This window comes from Hipposideros armiger, unplaced genomic scaffold (assembly GCF_001890085.2).
Source record: "Hipposideros armiger isolate ML-2016 unplaced genomic scaffold, ASM189008v1 scaffold_102, whole genome shotgun sequence".
Lineage (NCBI taxonomy): Eukaryota > Metazoa > Chordata > Mammalia > Chiroptera > Hipposideridae > Hipposideros > Hipposideros armiger.
Window position 1 is genome coordinate 3,098,397 of NW_017731452.1, and position 17,833 is coordinate 3,116,229.

The following is a 17,833-nucleotide window of genomic DNA, read 5'->3' on the forward strand; positions in this document are numbered from 1 at the left end:
AAGTGGAAAAGGAGCAAATTTTTGAAATGCCTGCGCCTGAGCTGGGTTCCCTTCCCCCGCCTGCCTGCCCACACCAGCAACCCCACCCCCAGTGCTGCTTTAATCCCGCCCCAGAGACTGGAGGGTCTTTCTCCCATTCCCTTGTTTCCAGCCAGCCACCTCCTCTCTCCCAAGGCCAACTAGGACAGAGTTGAGGGCCAGGTATTTTTGTGTCCCCGCCTATCTCTGCAGAGACGTCCTGGCTGGAACCTTGCATACAGGGCACCCCCTGGCTGTGAGGCCCGCTCTCTGCCCCTCCCCACTGGAATGTGAACTGAGGGGTGGGAGGGACATCTAAGGACTCCCTCCAGCCCCCAGCATAGACAGATGCTCATGCATGGCCCAGCTGGTCCAGATCTACACCCTTGGAGCCTGGGGTGCCAGCCAGCCTGAAGTCAGGGTCAGGGTTTAGGGGGGCCCATAGCTTCCTGCCTGACTTTGGGGCACAGCTGTTGGGAACAAGCAGGAGAGAATGCCCTAGGTAGTGTTTCTCTGAGAGCTGGCTCTTCTGTGGAGAAATGTGCTGTTTTGATGACAAGGGGGCCAGTCTTCGGGAGGGAATAGGGTGGCAGCTAGTTGTCCCGCTCTTTCTTGAGGACTCTGGGTTACACTGTGTCCAAATCCCACTGCTCCTTACCCACCCCCTATGCTGTGAGTTCTGTCCAGTTGTCTCCTAAGAAGCTTTGAGGAAATGCAGATATCCACATTCCCCCACTTTTTTTTTTTTTGGAGAGATACCGAGGAATCCGTTTTTTAACAAGCTCTCTAGGGGACCTGTAACCAGCCAGACTTGGGCTGCCCTAGCCCAGCCCCGTTATTTTACAGGTGGGAGAAGGCCTGTCCAAGGTGGCACACCTGGCCAGGATGTCAGGTGTGTCTGTCAGGCGGAGGGACAGCTTATGGGTCCACCGTGGGCTTATATGTATTTTATAGGCCAGGCCTGAGGGCTCTCTGAAAGGCAAGGCTGAGTGCACCACTGCTTCCCTGGCATTGGGAGCTGCCCTGTGAGTCCACTCTCAGAAAGTGGCCCAGGATGTTGACTGTCCAAGGATCCAGAGATGAGGCACCAAACTGACCCGTTGTGGAGTCGGTTCCATCTAGCTCTCTCTGCAGACCATTGCGCAAGCCTGGACTGTGCTCAGGACTGGCACACCCTTGTTCTGCTGCAGGTGACAGAGTGGAGAGTGGGGACTCAGAACCAAGGTGCTCTCCACTCAGTTCTGCCCCTTTCCCTTCAGCTCCCACCCTCACGCCCATGTTGATGTGACTGAGCTGTTGGGTTACAGGTGTTAGGCCCCCACTGGACTGACTGGGGAATTGGGGTGGGAGCGGAGCTCTTAGGGCAGAAAACACACCATCGGGGGACACTTCAGGGAGTCTGGATTCGACTAAGTGAAGAAGGTAGGCGATGGCGAGCCCCTTGTCCCTGGGTGGACTGGAGCCTCAGTCACAGGTCCGGTAGAACAGGATGAACTCCGTCTCTGCGCCTCTGGGGTTATAGGATTACAGGGACCCGCCGGATTCCCCGATCTCTCTGCCTTGACTTAATTTCTTCGGGCTCTTACATGGTAGACCTCACCTGAGTGGGTAGGGCGATCCTTATTATTACAGTCTGCTAACTGGTGCATGCCCCTTCCCCTTGATCTCCAGATTCAGGTGTGGGACATGCGCGCGGGATGCCCCGATTTTGGTGGGCGGGGAAGGCAGCAGTCCACCTTAGTATAGCGCCTCGGGGGCTGCAGCGGCGCCAGGAGCAGGAGAAGGGCAATTCCGGCAGTCTGCCTAGAAGAGGAGGCATTTGGTTAGGCCTTTGAGGAAGGGCGTGCTCTCGCCCGTGGTAGAGGTTGGGGACGTGCGTTTGGAGAAAAGGCGATATCCCGCGTACTAGGCTTGAAGACTGGTGCTCGGCTGGCGCCTAGAGCTTGGTGCTGGTAGCAGGTCGGAGGCGGTCCCACCGGGCGGCGCGTGCCCGCGTACTCCCGCAGCCGCTCGCGAGCCCACTCCCTAGGGCCAGCGGTTCATTTGCATGGGGAGCCGCAGTGGCCAATGGGAGCGCTCGGCCAGGCATGCCGGGAGCGGGGCTGGGCCGGCCGGGCTGCGGCGGCGGCAGCAGCACCAGCGGGCGGAGCGAGGTGGGACCGGCTCTGTGTGGCTGCGGCAGCAGTGACGGACGTGGTGGCTAAGGCGGCGAGACCCGGACCCCGGAGGCTGCGGCGCACTCGGAACCCCAAGAGAGCGCAGCGTGGGCAGCTCGGTGTACGCCCCTGCGGGGAGCCGGGACCCCAGGCCGGCCGGCCACGATGAACTACCTGGTGAGTGCGGCGGCAGGGGTGGGGTCCGCAACCCCGGGAGCGTCCAGCCGGGGTCCGCGTACCGGCTTCGAGGCGACTGCCCTGCCCGCGCGAGGCTGGGCCCAGGAGGGAAAGAGTTAAGCGAGTGGCATTTCCTGCCGGACCTGCGGGTCCTGGGAACTATCGGCCGCTGAAGCCTCCGCGGGGGCGCAACCGGGCTGGGGTCCGAGGTTCTGGAACCGCCTCCCTCGCTGGCCTGGGCCCGGGAGGCGAGGACTGCAGAGGATCCCAGAGCCTGCGCGCCCCCGGGGCGGTTGGAAGGGGCCCTGGCCGGAGCTCAGGGGCCGCTGGCCGGCAAGAAAGTTCCTGGATCCGGGAAAGTTGCTGGCGTGAGGCCCGCTCCCCCCCCACACACACACACACAGGCTGCTGCCTCCTGGGTGACCTTGGGCCTGCGAGCCCTGGCCTCGGTTTCCTCGGCTACGAGGAGGGGTCCGAGGTCCCCCAGACTGTGAACGTCCAGTAGGCGTGACCTTAAGGAAAGCAGGGTGGTGGTGCGTCCGTCGGTCCATCTGTGTGTTTTGGAGTGGCAGCTGCCCTCTATCCCCAAGCTAGAGGTTGAGGGCTGGGCGAGCAAGTGCGTGGTGTCCGCCGAGTTGTCTGCCCGGCCGGAGCGCCAGCCTGGGGGCCGGTTAATGATTCACCCCTGGTCCGCCCGCGCTGAATTCCCGGACCAGGGGCAGGCGCTTCTCAGCCTGCACCCACCGTGGTTGCAAAAGCCGCGTTAGGAGCGGGACCCTGGCGTAGGAAGTCCGGGGCTGCACCGAGCGATCCCCGGGTCCCAGCCTCTGCGGGTCGAGTGCGCATGGCCGGGGCACGAGCGAGTTGCTGTTCGGGTGTCCATAGCCCGGGTTCCCAGGGCCGTGTTGAGGGAATCGGAGAAGCTGGGATTTGCTGAAAGCTGGGGGCGGGTAGTTAGAGCCTGGGGAGATGTTGGGGGTCTCGGGTCCCAGACTGGAGGGGGCGGCTCCCTTATCCGCCTTGAGAACACAGGGTTTCCTTTCTCTTACCCCCTACCATGGTCTAAGCTGGGAGACACTCTCTGGGCTTTCTGTGTCTTCCCTGCAGACTTCATATCTCATCTCCCGCGAACACCCTCTCCCCGCGCCCATTTCCTTTCCTGGGTGGAGAACTGATGGTGGGGTTGAGGAATGGCAGGACTGATGGGCCTAGAAGAGCAGGTGTGTGCCGCGTGCGTGAAGACCGGGAGTGTGGTTGGGCACAGGTGGAGCCTGCAGGGAAGGAAGGTCTGGGAGGAGCTACTGACATGCCCTCCTGGCACTGGCAGCCACCACCCGTTGCCCTGGGCAAGGAAGGAGCCCAGTGGGAGCCTGGTGGAGGCAGGACAGTCACCCTCTGCTCCTGGGAGGAGACCCAATGCCTCTGGCCATGCTGAGCAGGGTTGAGCGGTGTGGGCTGGCACCAGCTCCCCAGGCCTGGGCAAGGGATTGAAGTGAGGGCAGGGCCACTAGGGCATCCTGTCTGAGCTGGAAAGGCCCTTGAGACAGCCGCTCTCCCCACCAGTCATACAGGCGGTACAGAAGGGGAGACCAAGGCACAGGACTGGATCCAGAACTTCGTCTTCTGCTCTGTCCCACATGTGTCGCCCCCATTGGGGGTGTTCTGGTTCTTAGGGTGCTGCCATGCTCTACTGGAGCTGCCAACTTGGTGGGGTCCCTCTGGTCCCAGGGCTGTACCTTTGTGGCCCCTCCCTGGGACCCATTGTTCTTAAGGAGGTCCCACCACTCTTTTCTTCTGGGCGTGGAAAACTCTTCCCCCCTCCCTCTCCCCCGGCCCAGGAACCCACAACCAGAAGCAGCCAGGTATGTGCCCAGAAACCTTCTCAGAGAGGTGAGGAGGAGTGTTGGTGTGAAACTTGTAGGGGTGGGGTGTAGGGTGGGTGATAGGGATCTTTCTCCAGCAAAGACACTGGGCGAGTTCTTCCTCTGGGTCTTTAGGAACCCCAAATAAGAGGCTGCAGGGTGGTCTCCCTTCAAGGAGATGGGGCTAGGCCCTCCAGCCCTGGGAAGGGCCCTGCCTCTTCCTCTACCTTGCTGCCCTAACTGCCTACCCCCTCTCGGTGAGGAGTGGGGCAGAGTACTGGCCTGGAGTGGAAGGAGTGCAGTGGAAGGGGCGGGCATCCATCTCCTGCTCCATCTTCACTGCACATCCCAGATAGCAGGGATTTGGTGCTTTTTTTTTTTTGAGCTAGTGAACCACACTTTTTGTGCCATCGTGTCCCCCTGCATTCCAGCTCATGCAGATGGTGCTGCTTTAAGGGCTGCTGAAAGTTCTCATTCAGGACTGGAGTGGGCAGAGCTTTCAGGCACTTTAGATGTCATGGTGGAGAAGCCAAGGCCTTGTAAGGAGCGGGAGATGAGATCTGCTGTCCCACCTGGGCTGTCCCTTCAGCCTCTGCCCTCTGTGATGACAAATCTGGGGCTGAGGGGGTGGGGTTACCCCTATTCTGGGCCTGGTGCTGTCCCTGAAGTAAAGGTCAGCCTCATGCTGAGCCCTCTTGCAGAGATCCCTGAATCTTTCCAGCAGGGCCCCAGGGACAGGGAAGGAGCGGGGTGGGTCATCATTAAGTGCACAGGTCTGGGATCTGCCAGCCTGGGGACCATTCCCAAAGCTACCAGCAGTTGGAGTGGGCCGGAGGGTGGAGGGCTCTGCCCTCACACTACCCAAACGGGCTCCTTGGTGCTCTGGCCGCAGGCTCGCCTGTCCCTACCATCTATGGTATGTTGGGGATGCAGGTGCTATGTCCTGCAGCAGGAGGGCCCGCTCCTCTGTCCAGCCTCCTAGGGATAGTGGCTAGGACGTCTTGGCAGGGGTGGGGGCAGAGGCCTGCTTCCGGCCCAGACCTGGCCCTGGACGCAAAGGCATCTGCTATTGCCGCTGCAGCCAGGACCACATGTGGCTCATGTTTGCTACAAGGAGCCACTGGCAGTGGACACCACGGGGAGGTTTTTGGTCCTTCATTCTACGGACCTGCCTTCTGGCTGCTGAGTGTCAGGCATGGGGCTGAAAATCCACACATGACCGCTGCTCTGTCTTGTGAGCCGTAGGCTCCTGAGGTAGGCAGGGCAGGAGCCATGCTTCCATGCCTTGGGATGGCTTTCGAACAGGCTCGCCCACACTCGCTTCCGGCCAGCTGAGCACTGAGGACTTCAGCCCAGGTTCTGGCTACTCAGTTGTCCCTGGGAGTGTTTGGGGAGAGTGATGCTAAGGCTGCTGGTCCCAGAGTTCCACCCAGGATGTGAGTGTGGGGACATTTGGGGAGGGAAGAGGCACTGCCCTCAAAGTTCCATCACAGCCTGGGGGACAGGGCTAGAGGATGGTCAGGACCTTGGCCAGTGGGCTTGTGTTGCTGCACCTCCAGGAGGTTCCTGGGACACAAGTGAGCAGGGGTTATGGGCGTAAACTGCAGTTGGGCACACACACATTGGGCCTGTATCTGTTGGCCACTGGGGCTCCTTGGGACAAGCAAACAGAATACCCCAGAAATAAACTTGGCCCACATTTGAGATGGTTCTGGGTATGAAGGGAACTAGTGTTTCCCGAGTGACTGCTGTGTGTGCGGCTCTGTGCTTGGGGCTGGAGTGTGTGTGTGTGTGTGTGTGTGTGTGTGTGTGTGTGTGTGTGTTGGAAGTAGGGAACAGGGAGGGAGGAAAAAGGCTGAAATTCCCACTCCTGGCTTTCATGAACCTAAACATTACCCCAGGAGCCACCCAGTTCCACATTATCACACAGCCTAGATCTATCTGCCTCTGCTGCTTCCTACTGTGACTCTGGTAAGTCACGTAATTTCTGTCCCTCAGTTTCCCCATCTATAAGATGGAAGTAAGCATAGTGTCCCATAGGGTTCAAAGAGATGATTGAAGTACGCAAAAGACCCCTGCCTCTGACAGAGGCAGCACTGGCCATCGTTGTTATTGTGAACCCTTCAATTGTGTATCTCCCCCATTACTCCTAGTCACCAGGTAGCATCCCACCCTCTCTGCCCCCAGAGTCAGGGTTTGGAGGTACCCAGAGCACACCCACGGCTCCCCGAGGCAGCCTGCAGAGCTGAGGGAGAGACCTGAATACCCATCAGATGGCTGTGGTTCTTCCAGACGCCTGCCCACCAGCATCCAAGGCCCAGCTGCTCCCGGTCTAAGGACCCTCCCAGCCTGGATGGGTCTGGCACCCGGAGGGCCCCAGGACACAATGAGGGCCATTCTCAGAGCCAGGCAGGGCCTCTTGGTGCAGCCTTGTCTGCTCCCATGTGCGACAACCAGGGTGTTGTTCTGAGCGGGCCTGGCTGCCAGGCCATTGCCTGAGGAGTGTTGGCATTGGGCTGGGGGTGCTCTGCCTCCTCTCTGGGGTGAGCAAGCCCCAGAGGGCCTTCCTGGCTTCCTCAGGCATGGCCACGCTGCTCTCCTGGAGAGCAGGGTACCACCTTCCGCAAGGAGGCCCTCTGCCTGAGCCCACCCATTCTGGGCCAAGCCTGATGCACTTGTGCGAGGACATTCCATGCTGAGGGAGACAGCCCCTGCCATCCTGGCGGCCAGGTTGGGGGGGCATGAAGTAGGCAATAACTGCATATTGGTCAGTACTTCCAGGTGGGGGCAACAGGGAGCAGGTACCTGGGGAGGGGCCTGGGATCCTTCCTGGAGGGGTGATACCCGAGTCATGTCCTGGAGTAGCAGGACACCTCGAGAGGTTTCCTAGAAGCAGGAGTGAGGTGACCAGAGATTCGGCCGGTCAGGCGACAGTCTCCGTGGTGCCTTGGACACAGCGTTTGCTTGGACCATGATGGTGCTCTGGTGGTGCACCCCTTTAAGAGGTCACAGCTGTGCCCCCTTTTGAGCTCAGGGGCAAAACACCTAGTTGGCTAGAGGGAGGCTGGAAAGCCAGGCTCTGGAGAAGCTGGCCCCTCTTCCAAGTTGGAGCAAGACATTGGGTCCTGCGGAGCAGGAATGCTCCGGCTGGGCTTATCCTGCTGTAGGATGTCTTCATTTGGATGCACCATCCCAAAGCATCCTGCAGTGTGACTGGCCCCGGCCTGCCTGCTGCTCCAGGGCCACACACTGTCTCCCCTCTGGCCTCTCCCTGCTCCAGTGCCTTGGCTCATGCCCAGTTGGTTTCATGGTCGCCTAGTTTTCATTCTTTATGAGTCACCTAAGATGTCACTTCCTTGGGGAGGCCATCTTTGACCACCCTATATATATAGTGGCCCTGTCCCACATTCTTTGTGGCGCCCCACTTTTGCCCCCTAGCAAGTTTGGTGTCTGTCTGCCCCGCTGGAATGGAAGCCGCCAAGCGGACAGGGGCCTGGTCGAGCGAGGCCTGCTCCTTCTCTCAGAACCAGGCAGGCGGATAGGAGAGCCAGGTGAATCTTTTGTTAAACAAGAGAGCAGTCCTGTGAAACCAGGACTGTCACCTTAGCAGTGGGGGTCTGGGTCTCAGAGAGGGTAAGGGACTGGGTTATCCAGAGGTGGGAGGGAGAGGCATGCCCAGTTCTGGTCTTAGCTGCGCTGAGTGACTGAGAAGGAAGGAAGGAACAGCTTGTCTCAGGAGCAGCTGGGGAGGCCGAGAGGCCCAAGGGGGCGGGGACTGGGCCAGCTGGAGTGCTCCCGCGCCAGCAGTGCCCAGGACTCGCTGGGCTGTGGAGAGAGGCTGCCTCTGGGGCTCTGGGTGGGGGCACCAGTGAGGAGCTCCTGGTGCCAGGCACCCAGTGCCACGTGCCCAGCCTGAGAGGTGCTCCCCAGCCTCGCTCCAGCCGTCCCAGACTATAGAGTTGCAGCTACAGTTAGCCTGGACTCCTCAGCGAGCAAGCTCTGAGGGGTAGGGGCTGGCTGCCCTGCACACAGGCGGCCCCAGTAGCTCTCAGGGCCAGGGTGGCCACTCCCTGCCTGCCCTTCCCCTGCTGCACCTTGCCCTCTGCAGAGCCTTCCAGCCTCCCAGCCTCCCTGAGTACCCAGCCTTGTCTGTGGGGCCTGTCTGAGGCCCATCTGCCAGCCTTCCCTGGGCTGCCCTCCTCCTAAGAGGTGAGGGGCCTCCTAGGGGCAGTCCCCTCCGTCTGCACCCCGCCCCCTTTGACTGGGCCAGAGGGGAATTTTCCTGTGACTCACCCTGCTGGCACTTCCTGTGATCACCAGGGCAGGGGCTGGGGAGACCCAGTGGGGTGGCTCCGTGTTCTGGGGTCACTGGGGGAGGGGGACCGGGTGTCCCACCCCTGACGGGATGTGATTCCCTGAGGCTGGCTGCAGACCATATTTGGGAAACTCGCTTTTCTTGCTGGCAGCCTGGGGATGGGGCCACTGTGAGCCCCAGTGGGCTGCCGGACAGCTCCTGGCCCTGCCTGCTCCTCTTGGGGCTCTGGGCTCTGGACCTGTTTCAGCATCCTCTGTCCTATCTTGCCCTGGAGCCTAGGAGGTAGCCCACGGTTTTCTTTTTCAGGATGTGTGTTTTTTTAACCTCAAAGCCAAAAAGTGCATATTAAATATAAATTGAAAAATTCTGAAGAACAGGAAGAGAAAGCACCCCCCACTCACTGTTATTCTTATCCTCTCCCCATTATTTAAGTTGGAGTGACATTTTACTGAGAGATAATTCACACTCCAGTGCATTTGTAACTGTCTTCATTTTGGCGTGGACAGCCTTGCAGCAACCAGCAGTTCGAACCTCTGCCCTGGTGTTCACCTTGGTGCTGGCGTGAATCCACTGAGCTGCCTGCCTGCCTGGCTCCTCCCCTGGGCCTTGCCCCTCTTGATACCCGACTTTCCTGCCACTGGCCCTTTCTGTGGCCGGGGGGTGGGGCCTCTGAGCCGCTTTGGAGAAATGGGCTGCCAGCTGATGCTCCCTGGGCTCTGAGCATTCAGTCCTGGGGCCTAGAGCACATGCTGCCTGCCCCGCCCTGCTGGGCCGCCTTGGTGATGCTCGTCCTCTACCCTGATCTTCAGTGTGGCAGGCAGGGGAGACAGCGTGTAGAGGGGCACTTTCAGGCCCCAGATGCTGGTGTGGCACGAGGGGGATTGGCCCCCCTGGGCTTGGATGAGACCTCACCCCCACTCCTCTCTGCCTCAGGGCCCAGCTCCTGCTTCCTGTTTCTGCCCGAGGGGGTGTGGCCCTTCTGCCTGGAATTCCAGCTCCTGCTTTAATCTTTGCAGATGGAGTCCATGGAGGAGACTAGGCTCAGGTGGGGAAGGTTACATAGCTAGTGGGTAGCCAGAACTCAGGTCCCATTTGCAAGTCAGGGGTCTAGACCAGGTTCTGCATCCTTAGACCCCGGGAAACTCAGAGGAGGGCAACCAGAGCTGAGGCCTGGGTGGTGGGGCTGGAGCCCAGCTAGCCTGGTACCATCCTCTCCGTAGACCTGGCTTCCCCTGGGCCCCTGCTGCACCCTGCCAAGCGCTCTGCTGCCCTAGGAGGCCAAAGTAACCCTGGCCTTCTCTCCCCCAGGCACTTCCTTCTCTCCTTGGAACTGACCCTGGCCCTCCAGCTGGGGAGAGCCTCTGTGATATCTCGACCATGCCTGAGCCTGGAACCTGTGCAAGGGGAACAGTGGCAGCAGGGGCCAAGGGCAGAAAACGCAGGGCCTCCCCATCCCAGGCTCTCTACCCACTGTGACGTTCTGGTCCTAGCTCAGTGTCACCAGTGCTCCTGCCTCTGACCCCACTGCGTCCCCCAAGGCCTTCCCCAGGGACCACACAGGCTGCTTGGCAGCAGGGCCTCTCTACCTGGGGCACATGGAGTGCATGTCCTTGCTCTGGGAGGATTTGATGACTAAGGTTGCCCCATAGCAGTGCCCGCTTCTGGGTGGCTGTAAGAATTAAAGGGAGAATTGCAGCAACAAAGAACAGGGCTGGGGGGTGCTGCTCTTCCTTGTTTTGCTTTATTTTCCCCATTTATTCCTGATGCCTGTCTCATTCCCGTCACTCTTCCAGAAGCACCCACACTAACGTAATGTGTCTGGAATCTGTCCCTGGATAAGTGTCTATGAAAAATAGAGTTGTTTTGTAGCTGTTTATAATAACATTTACGTAAAGCAAAGCGATCTGGGTTTAGATCTCCCGTTTGTAACCCTACTTAGGAGGGTGTGGCAGACTATACCCGGACACCTGCTGGCGCACAGAGCAGAATCTCAGATGTGTCTGGATTTGCTGGCTGGAACCCTGAGCATCCTTTGTGATGGTCTAGGCCATTCAGTTTTCCTCTTTGGAGAACTCACGCTTCATATTTTTTGCTTTTCTCTTGGTGTTGTCTTTTTCTTGCTGATTTGTAGGAGCGCCTCTGGATTCTAGATTAATCACTCTCTTGTCACTTGGTAACCTGTCATCCTGTCAGCTTTGTGTTGCCACCTTATGTTTTGTGCTTTTGGGGGTCTTTGAGGTTTTGTTTTACAATTTCTTTTCCCATCTCAAGGTCACAAAGATATTCTCCCACAGCTTTTTATTTTATTAGTTATAGTTATACCTTTCACATTTAGGTCTCTAATTGCCCTGTGTTTATAATGAGGCAAGTGTCCAAGTGGACTTTTCTTCCTACAGTGAGTTTTCCTAATATTGTCTATGATGCAGTCTCATCTTCCCCATTGCTGTGGGCACCGCCTGCAGGCTTCCCATATTGCCGGGCCCTTTCTGAGCCCTGCCCCAGCATACTGGTCTCTGGGCCACTCATTGATTTGGAGTTGTGGCACATCCTCATGGCTGGGAAGAGTGCCCCTTGGTGTTTCATTTTCAGAATTAGCCTGCTTATTCGTGGACCCCTATTCCTCCGTTTAATTCTAGAATTATTTTTCTTTGGTCAATCCCTCAACAACAACAAAAAATTCCTGCTGGCGCTTTGATTGTAATCGTAATTTATGAAGTAAGCTTGAGCTGATTGGCTTTTTACTGCGCTTAGTCATCCCACCATGAACTTGGTACATTTTTGCCCTTATTCAGGTTTTTCCTTGAGCCCTTTGACAGAATGTAAACGTTTCCTCCTCTGAGGTCTCCTGCAGTCTTTGATTAATTCCTGAGTATTCTAGCAGTTGTTGTTATGGTGTGACGTTCATTCTATGGCATTTCTTTCTCATCAGTTATAGATTCCTCTAGTTTGTTGGAATATTTGATGATCATGTGGTCTGCAGATGATGACTGTTTTGTCTCTGTGTCCCCTCCCTACCCTGTCTTTCGTTTTTTCCCCCTTGGCTGATTGTGCTGGCAGGGCAGCAGGACGTTTGAGCTGGAGCAAGGAGGGTGTGCATCCTGTTTTTTTTTCCAGAACGTGGTGGCCATCATTGTCATCACTGCTACTTTCCCCAGTGTTGGTCCAAGTTGCAGTGTGACTTTGGGAGTGGTTTTTAAGAGTACCTTGAGTGCCATCTCTGGAGTGGAGGTGGTGGCTTCAGTCAAGAGGTTTCTGAGGCACTATCCAGACCCATTAGAAAAAGCGCCAGGATCAGCTGGGCCTTTCTCCCAGGGGCCAGGGAACAGAGGTGCCAGGATCATACTGACGCTACTTTGTACCTTTCTCAGTGCCAAGGCCACATGGCTCCCATGTCCTGGAGAGGGGTGGGGGCTGGTCCAGCAGCGAGTCCCCCACACACGCATGGTCTTGCTCTCATACCCGCCTGTGTCCTCTCTTCCCAGAACGTGCTGGCTAAAGCCCTCTATGACAACGTGGCTGAGTCCCCGGATGAGCTCTCCTTCCGCAAGGGCGATATCATGACGGTGCTAGAGAGGGACACACAGGGCCTGGATGGCTGGTGGCTCTGCTCACTGCACGGGCGCCAAGGCATCGTGCCCGGGAACCGCCTCAAGATCCTGGTGGGCATGCACGACAAGAAGCCAGCAGGGCCTGGCCCCGGCCCTCCTGCCCCCTCAGCCCCGCCCCAGCCTGGCCTCCACAACCCGGCTGCCCAGTATACACCCATGCTGCCTGCCGCGTACCCACCGCAGCCTGACAGTGTCTACCTGATGCCCACTCCCAGCAAGACCCAGCAGGGCCTCTACCAAGCCCCCGGCCCCAGCCCACAGTTCCAGTCTCCACCGGCCACACAGACGTCCACATTCTCGAAGCAGATGCCCCATCACCCATTTCCAAGCCCAGCCCCAGACCTTTACCAGGTGCCTCCAGGGCCTGGCAGTCCCGCCCAGGACATTTACCAGGTGCCACCTTCTGCTGGGATAGGGCATGACATCTACCAGGTCCCCCCATCCATGGACGCACGCAGCTGGGAGGGGACGAAGCCACCAGCAAAGGTAAGGCCACCCTGGCATGGCTGGGCAGCCCCCTGGTGGGTTTTGCCCGGGCCCCAGTTTCTGGGCACTGCAGAGCCCAGCTACTCACTTTTGTGTTCTCTGGGGCTCCAGCAGCAGCTATGTGTTGATCTGGGGCCAAGGAGGGAGGTGACTGTTAGGAGAATATGTTCATCCTGCTGCTGAAGATGGGTGTGAATAGGCTGGGCCCGCCCAGAGAGGAGACGTCTGAGCTGCCTTGGACCACCATGATGTGGCCTTCAGCAGACATCCCAGTGGGAGGGTGTGACCAGCAGAGGACACAGCCTGTCAAAGGCCTGGAGGTGTGGAAGTTCTCTGCATTGCATTCCAGGTGGGCAGAGGCAGGGCTTGGGGGTAAGGCCAGAGCAGCAGGCTGGGGACAGACCCCCCAGGGACCTGGTGCCACTGAAGACCCGGATGCCTTCCTAAAGGTGGAGGGTTTTGAGTAGGAATGACTTGCCCAACCCATGTCCTAGTAAAGTCACTCTGCCCATAGGGTTGAGGGTACGGGGAGCATCAAGGGGCCCAGGAAAGGTTGGGAGCGTTGGGCAGCACTTGAAGGATAAATCAAGTATGAAGCACAGTGTAGCAGTTAGTTGAGAGTGGCCGGAAACCCCAAAGAATGGATTGAACAAGAGATGTTTTTTTCTCACACACCTCAGTTTGGAGGTGAGCAGTGCAGGAGTGACGTGCCTGTCTGGGGCCATGGCTTCTTCCATCTTGTTGCTCCGACATCCTCAATGTGGGACCCAGATAGTTGCCATGTCTGCATCCCGGCCAGCAAGAAAAGGAGGAAGGGACAAAGGGGAGAGGCATGCCGCTTCATGCATGGGGGCTTCCGTGAGTCTGGAGAGATATGTTAGCCCCTTGGGTGAGGGTGGAGCGTATCTTCTGCCATCCCTGTGGGCACCTGCAGGGTGACCTATTTGTGACTCCCGCAGCGGGGGAAGGACATTGCCCATAGGATTGCCAGTGTGGGGTTACCCTGAGGAAGACTCTGGTTCAGGCCCCTTCTGCTGTTGCCGTTACATGTTGGGCTAGGAGACACAGCTCTGCGCCCCCGCTCTCAGCTCCCGCCACCCTCCCCAGTCCATCTGCCTGTAGGAAGGAGGCCAGGCCCCACTGGCTACTTTGAGCTGAGTCAGGAACAACCTTTTCTCACCTTTGGCCTGTGTCTTCCTGTGCACAAGTCCCTTCAGGAGTTGGGGAGTCGAGTTTCCTGGAAGCAGAGGTCCCACTGACTTGGAGGACGTTGGCCACGGTTAGCTCTCCCTCCCCGTTTCCTCCATGTCTGTTCCTCCGTTGTAGCTCACCCGGATGGACCCTGAGAAGCCCCAGCTTCCCGGCTCACCCCTCTTCCGAGGGAGACCACAGCTGGCGGTGTGCCCCAGAGGCCCTGGCGCGAGAGGCCAGGTGGCAGGCACAGCAGCTGGGCTCTGCTGGGAGCAGCTTCCCGGGGCCCGGCCTCATCTTTGTACTGTGTCTAATCCAGGGCCACCTGTGTCCAGAGAGACAGTGGCTAAGTGGACACTCACTGCATGGCACTGAGCCATCCCAGGGCTGAGGTGGGAGACGTGCCCATGACAGCTGGTCCGAGGGTGAGTGGGCAGTGTCGCCCTGCCTCTGTCCACGGGGCGGAGCTTGGCAGCCAGGAGACCTGGCCAGAGGTCATTGGTTGGCCGAAGGTGGGGCTCCATGGACTCCGGCCACCAGGGAATCCTGGATCACTGGCTCCCACTTTCTGCCCTACCTTCAACTGCCTGGCCGGAGACAGGCTGGTGGCAGAAGTGTGCCATGCTGGACTGGGATAGCCCAGACTGAGGCTGCTCCCAATATAGTTTTAGTGGAAGGAGCAGAGCCCTGCCAGGGGAACACCTGTCCTGTAGGTGGTGGCAGGGAGCAGTGCCTAGCTGGTGAGCCTTGAGACAGGCCACAGTGTCTCCCTCCCTCTCCCTCTCCCTCCCTTTCTTTCGCTGGCACTCTCTCTCTCTCTCTCTCCCCCCCCCTCTCTCTTTCTCCCCCCCAGCCCCCCCCTTCTCCATGCTCTGTGCACACCCCAAGGACTGAGTGAGGCACGTGCTTTTCTCCACCCACCTCTCCTTCCCCGAGTCTGCAGTTAAACCTGTCCTGGTGCTCCTATGGGGCCAGGCAGCCGGTGAGCCCCTTGTGCCGGGCTGTGGACTTGAGCCCACATTTTGGTCATTGGTTCTGTTTCCCTCCCACCCAAGGGGCTTGCTCTCAGGCTGCTTCTGGGCTCACCTGGCTGGGCCTGGTTGCCCTCCCCCGAGAAGCCTCAATTGCTTTTGTAATATTTCACAATCATGAAAGTGATGCTTATTTGTCATAGAAAATACATAATGTATGAAAAAGCCTAGACATGAAATGCCCTAATCAAGAGGTAATCACTGGGAAATTTTGGCATATTTTGTCTAGCATAGTCTCTATTCACCTTCCACAGATTTGTACACATACTTTTGCATTTTGAGGTTATAAATTCAGTATCAGATATCAAAAGCACTGTGTTGGGTTCCTATATGTGACTGTGACTGCTGCCCTGGATTTTGCTGTTGCCCCCTCCCCCTCCTTGTGGGGGTGGGCTCTAGGCAGTTTCTGATGGCACATGTCTCTGTGACAGTGAGGCAGTAAACATCTTGGTGTGTGTGCATCTGTGCCCCCATTTCAAGATTGTGCTTTCATAAGCCTTGTCCCCTGCCCCCCAGAAGCCTGGGAAACTGAGACTCCTGGCTCCAGGGGCAGAGGTCGGCGGAGCTGAGGAAGAACCCTGCCAGGACTTGGTTGGGGGGCTAGGGCCCTGGCACTCAGGACACAAGGCGATGAGTGAGGAGGCTGGTCCGAAGGGATCAGATGCCTGGAGCCTGGAGCAGAGTGGCCTGCGTGGCTGGGGGGAGAGGTCAGGGCCACAACGGGGTGTCAGCGCACTTTGGGCTGGGCGTGGCTTTAGGAAGCTGAGAGCAGAAGTAGGTAGGGCCCCCAGTGGGAGGAGTGCTTTTGTGGGGTCACTCTCAGGGGAGCCCCTCTGGGTCAGGGGCCGCAGCTGTGCCTAAGGGGACAGCTGTTGCACTGGGTCAGGCGCCGGGGAGGCACAGCTGATCTCTGTTCTGTTTCTTCTGGGACCTTCATCTCCTCCCCAGGCTCCTGATGCTGGGCCATCGTGGAGCCAGGAGCAAGGGGACCCGTGTCAGGTGTGTCCCTCACTCTCAGCGAGAAGTTAGGTGGTCACCTCCTCTGTCCCACAGAGCATTCCAGTGGTGATCCATTCCCCAGAGGAGGAAACCGAGCTCCTAGATGCCGGGGGCGGGCAGCTGGCCTGGGTCACATGGGAGTCTCCCCTTTTGCAGAAGGGGGAGACTGGCAGTCAAGCTGCCTGGAGGTGGTTGGGCGCCCGGGGCAGAATGGGGCTGGCGGCCTGTCCCATCCCAGTCGGTCTTGGTCGCCATTCATGTCTCCTGCTCTCTCCAGAGGCCCTGATGGGGTCTGTGTTTGGATGTGCGTCTGGCTGTGGGTATGTGTTTTCTCTGCTTTTCTGTGTCTGTCTTCTGCACTGTTGAGATGTGTGTGAGAGAGAGCATGTGGGGCTTGGATTGAGGTCTGTGTCTCCTCCCAGATTCTGGCTGTGTTCCCCACCCCCAGGGGCTTCCAGGTCATGCTAACGGAGCCCCAGGTGCAGAGGATGGTGGCCTGTGATTAAAGGGCTCAGCAGCTCTCTGGAGAGTTGGCTTCCCTAACAAGCTTTTCCCCACTGGCGGCTGCCTTACTATTTTTTTCTACCAGAAAAACATTTGCTGGCCAATATGGCTGCTTACTGTCACCGACTCAGCCGCAGGAGTGGCAAGCTGCCCAGAGCCCAGAGCCCTTCTGCCTGTGCTCCCTGCTCTTTCTCATCTGTGGGAGGCTGAGGGGGGCTCGGGCACACCCCCCTTTCCATGGAGCCCGGTCCTCACCTGCCTTTTGGAGGTCGGCAGGGCCTAGAGATGCCTCAGGCCTTGCCTCAAGGCTCCGCCAACCTGCCACGTCCCGCCAGCTCCCGCCTGCCTGCCTGCCCCGCTGTTGGCAGGTTCCAGTGTCTAAAAATAGCTCTGGAGGAGACTCAAGTCTGGGGCTCGAGGAGGGAGATGAGTCTGAGGAGGGCCGCCAACTCCACTCCCAGACACGCCGGGGGTGGGGTGCAGTGGGCGGGGAATACCCCGTGGAGGCCTGCTCCAGTGGCTCCTAGAGAGCCTGCCCAGGAGCCCCCACATTGCTGCGGCTGTGCTGCCCAGGAGGCAGGCAGGGGATGCGTCAGGTCAGCAGGAGGCTCTGCCAAGCCCTGGGCTGATCAGGAAAGTGCCTAGTGCCTGTGCTTCCTGGGGGGACACTCTCCTGCTGCTGGGGTGCACCCTCCAGGGCACAGGGGTGCAGAGCTGGCTGGCACTGTCATGGGAGCAGGGCGCAAGCATGGACACAGGATTCTACAGGCTTGGGCCCTAGGGCGGGCCCTGCCTCAGCCCTGCTGCCCCCAGGGATGTGTGTGGGGAGGGCCTGAGTCAACCCTGTCCCAGACATCCCCTTTGATTATGGAACAAAAGGCCTTTCTGTGGAGAAGAGCAGAGCAGGGAACCTTGTGGGGGGGAGGCCGGCCCTGAGCTGACTGAGGAGATCCCGCTGGCCCCTCACACGGGACTGACCCACACACAAGGCTCACCCCTCCCCCAGGCCCTTCCCACAGGGCCCGAGGTGCCTGCAGGGAAGAAGGCTGCCTGCCCAGCACTGCCTGTCAGGTCTGGCACTGACGTGAAGGACTGGGCAGCTCACAGCCCTGGACCCCGGGCCAGGGGAAGGGCACTGGGGAAGGGAAGGGGCCGGCCGCCTCTCTGGGCCAATGTTATCCGTTCGGGTGAGCGGTGGTCTCAGGGTCCTGCGGGTGGGTGCAGTGGGGAGTGGGGGTCTCGGCTCTAGCCTTGGTTACTCCCTCACACCCATCCCTCCATCTGCCTGAGAACTGGCCCTGAGGTCTGAGTTCTTACTGGCCCCAAGATGTGCTGCGGGACTGAGGAGGGCGGGGCGCTGCTTGCTGCTCTGCCATGCCGCCACCTCCTTGGAGGCTCCAGGCCTTGCCTGTCAGGATCTCCTGCAGGCCACCGCCTCTGGGCACAGCCCACCACCACCAGCTCCATTTGTATTGGAGTCGGAAGG

The 17,833-nt window shown here is 58.9% G+C and overlaps 1 protein-coding gene across 2 annotated transcripts in view; it reads left to right on the top strand.

The window, feature by feature from the left end:
• Positions 1-17,833, top strand: part of BCAR1 (BCAR1 scaffold protein, Cas family member) — a 35,294-nt gene that overhangs the window by 10,361 nt on the left and 7,100 nt on the right. Inside the window, exons 1-2 of one of the 2 annotated variants that reach the window (XM_019646435.1) lie at positions 2,114-2,351; positions 12,011-12,622. In XM_019646435.1, coding sequence (XP_019501980.1) covers positions 2,340-2,351; positions 12,011-12,622 — 624 coding nt within the window. In that variant the 5' untranslated portion in view covers positions 2,114-2,339. Of the gene's footprint in view, positions 1-2,113; positions 2,352-12,010; positions 12,623-17,833 lie in introns of those variants that run through there. The other variant, XM_019646437.1, reaches the window with a different exon arrangement.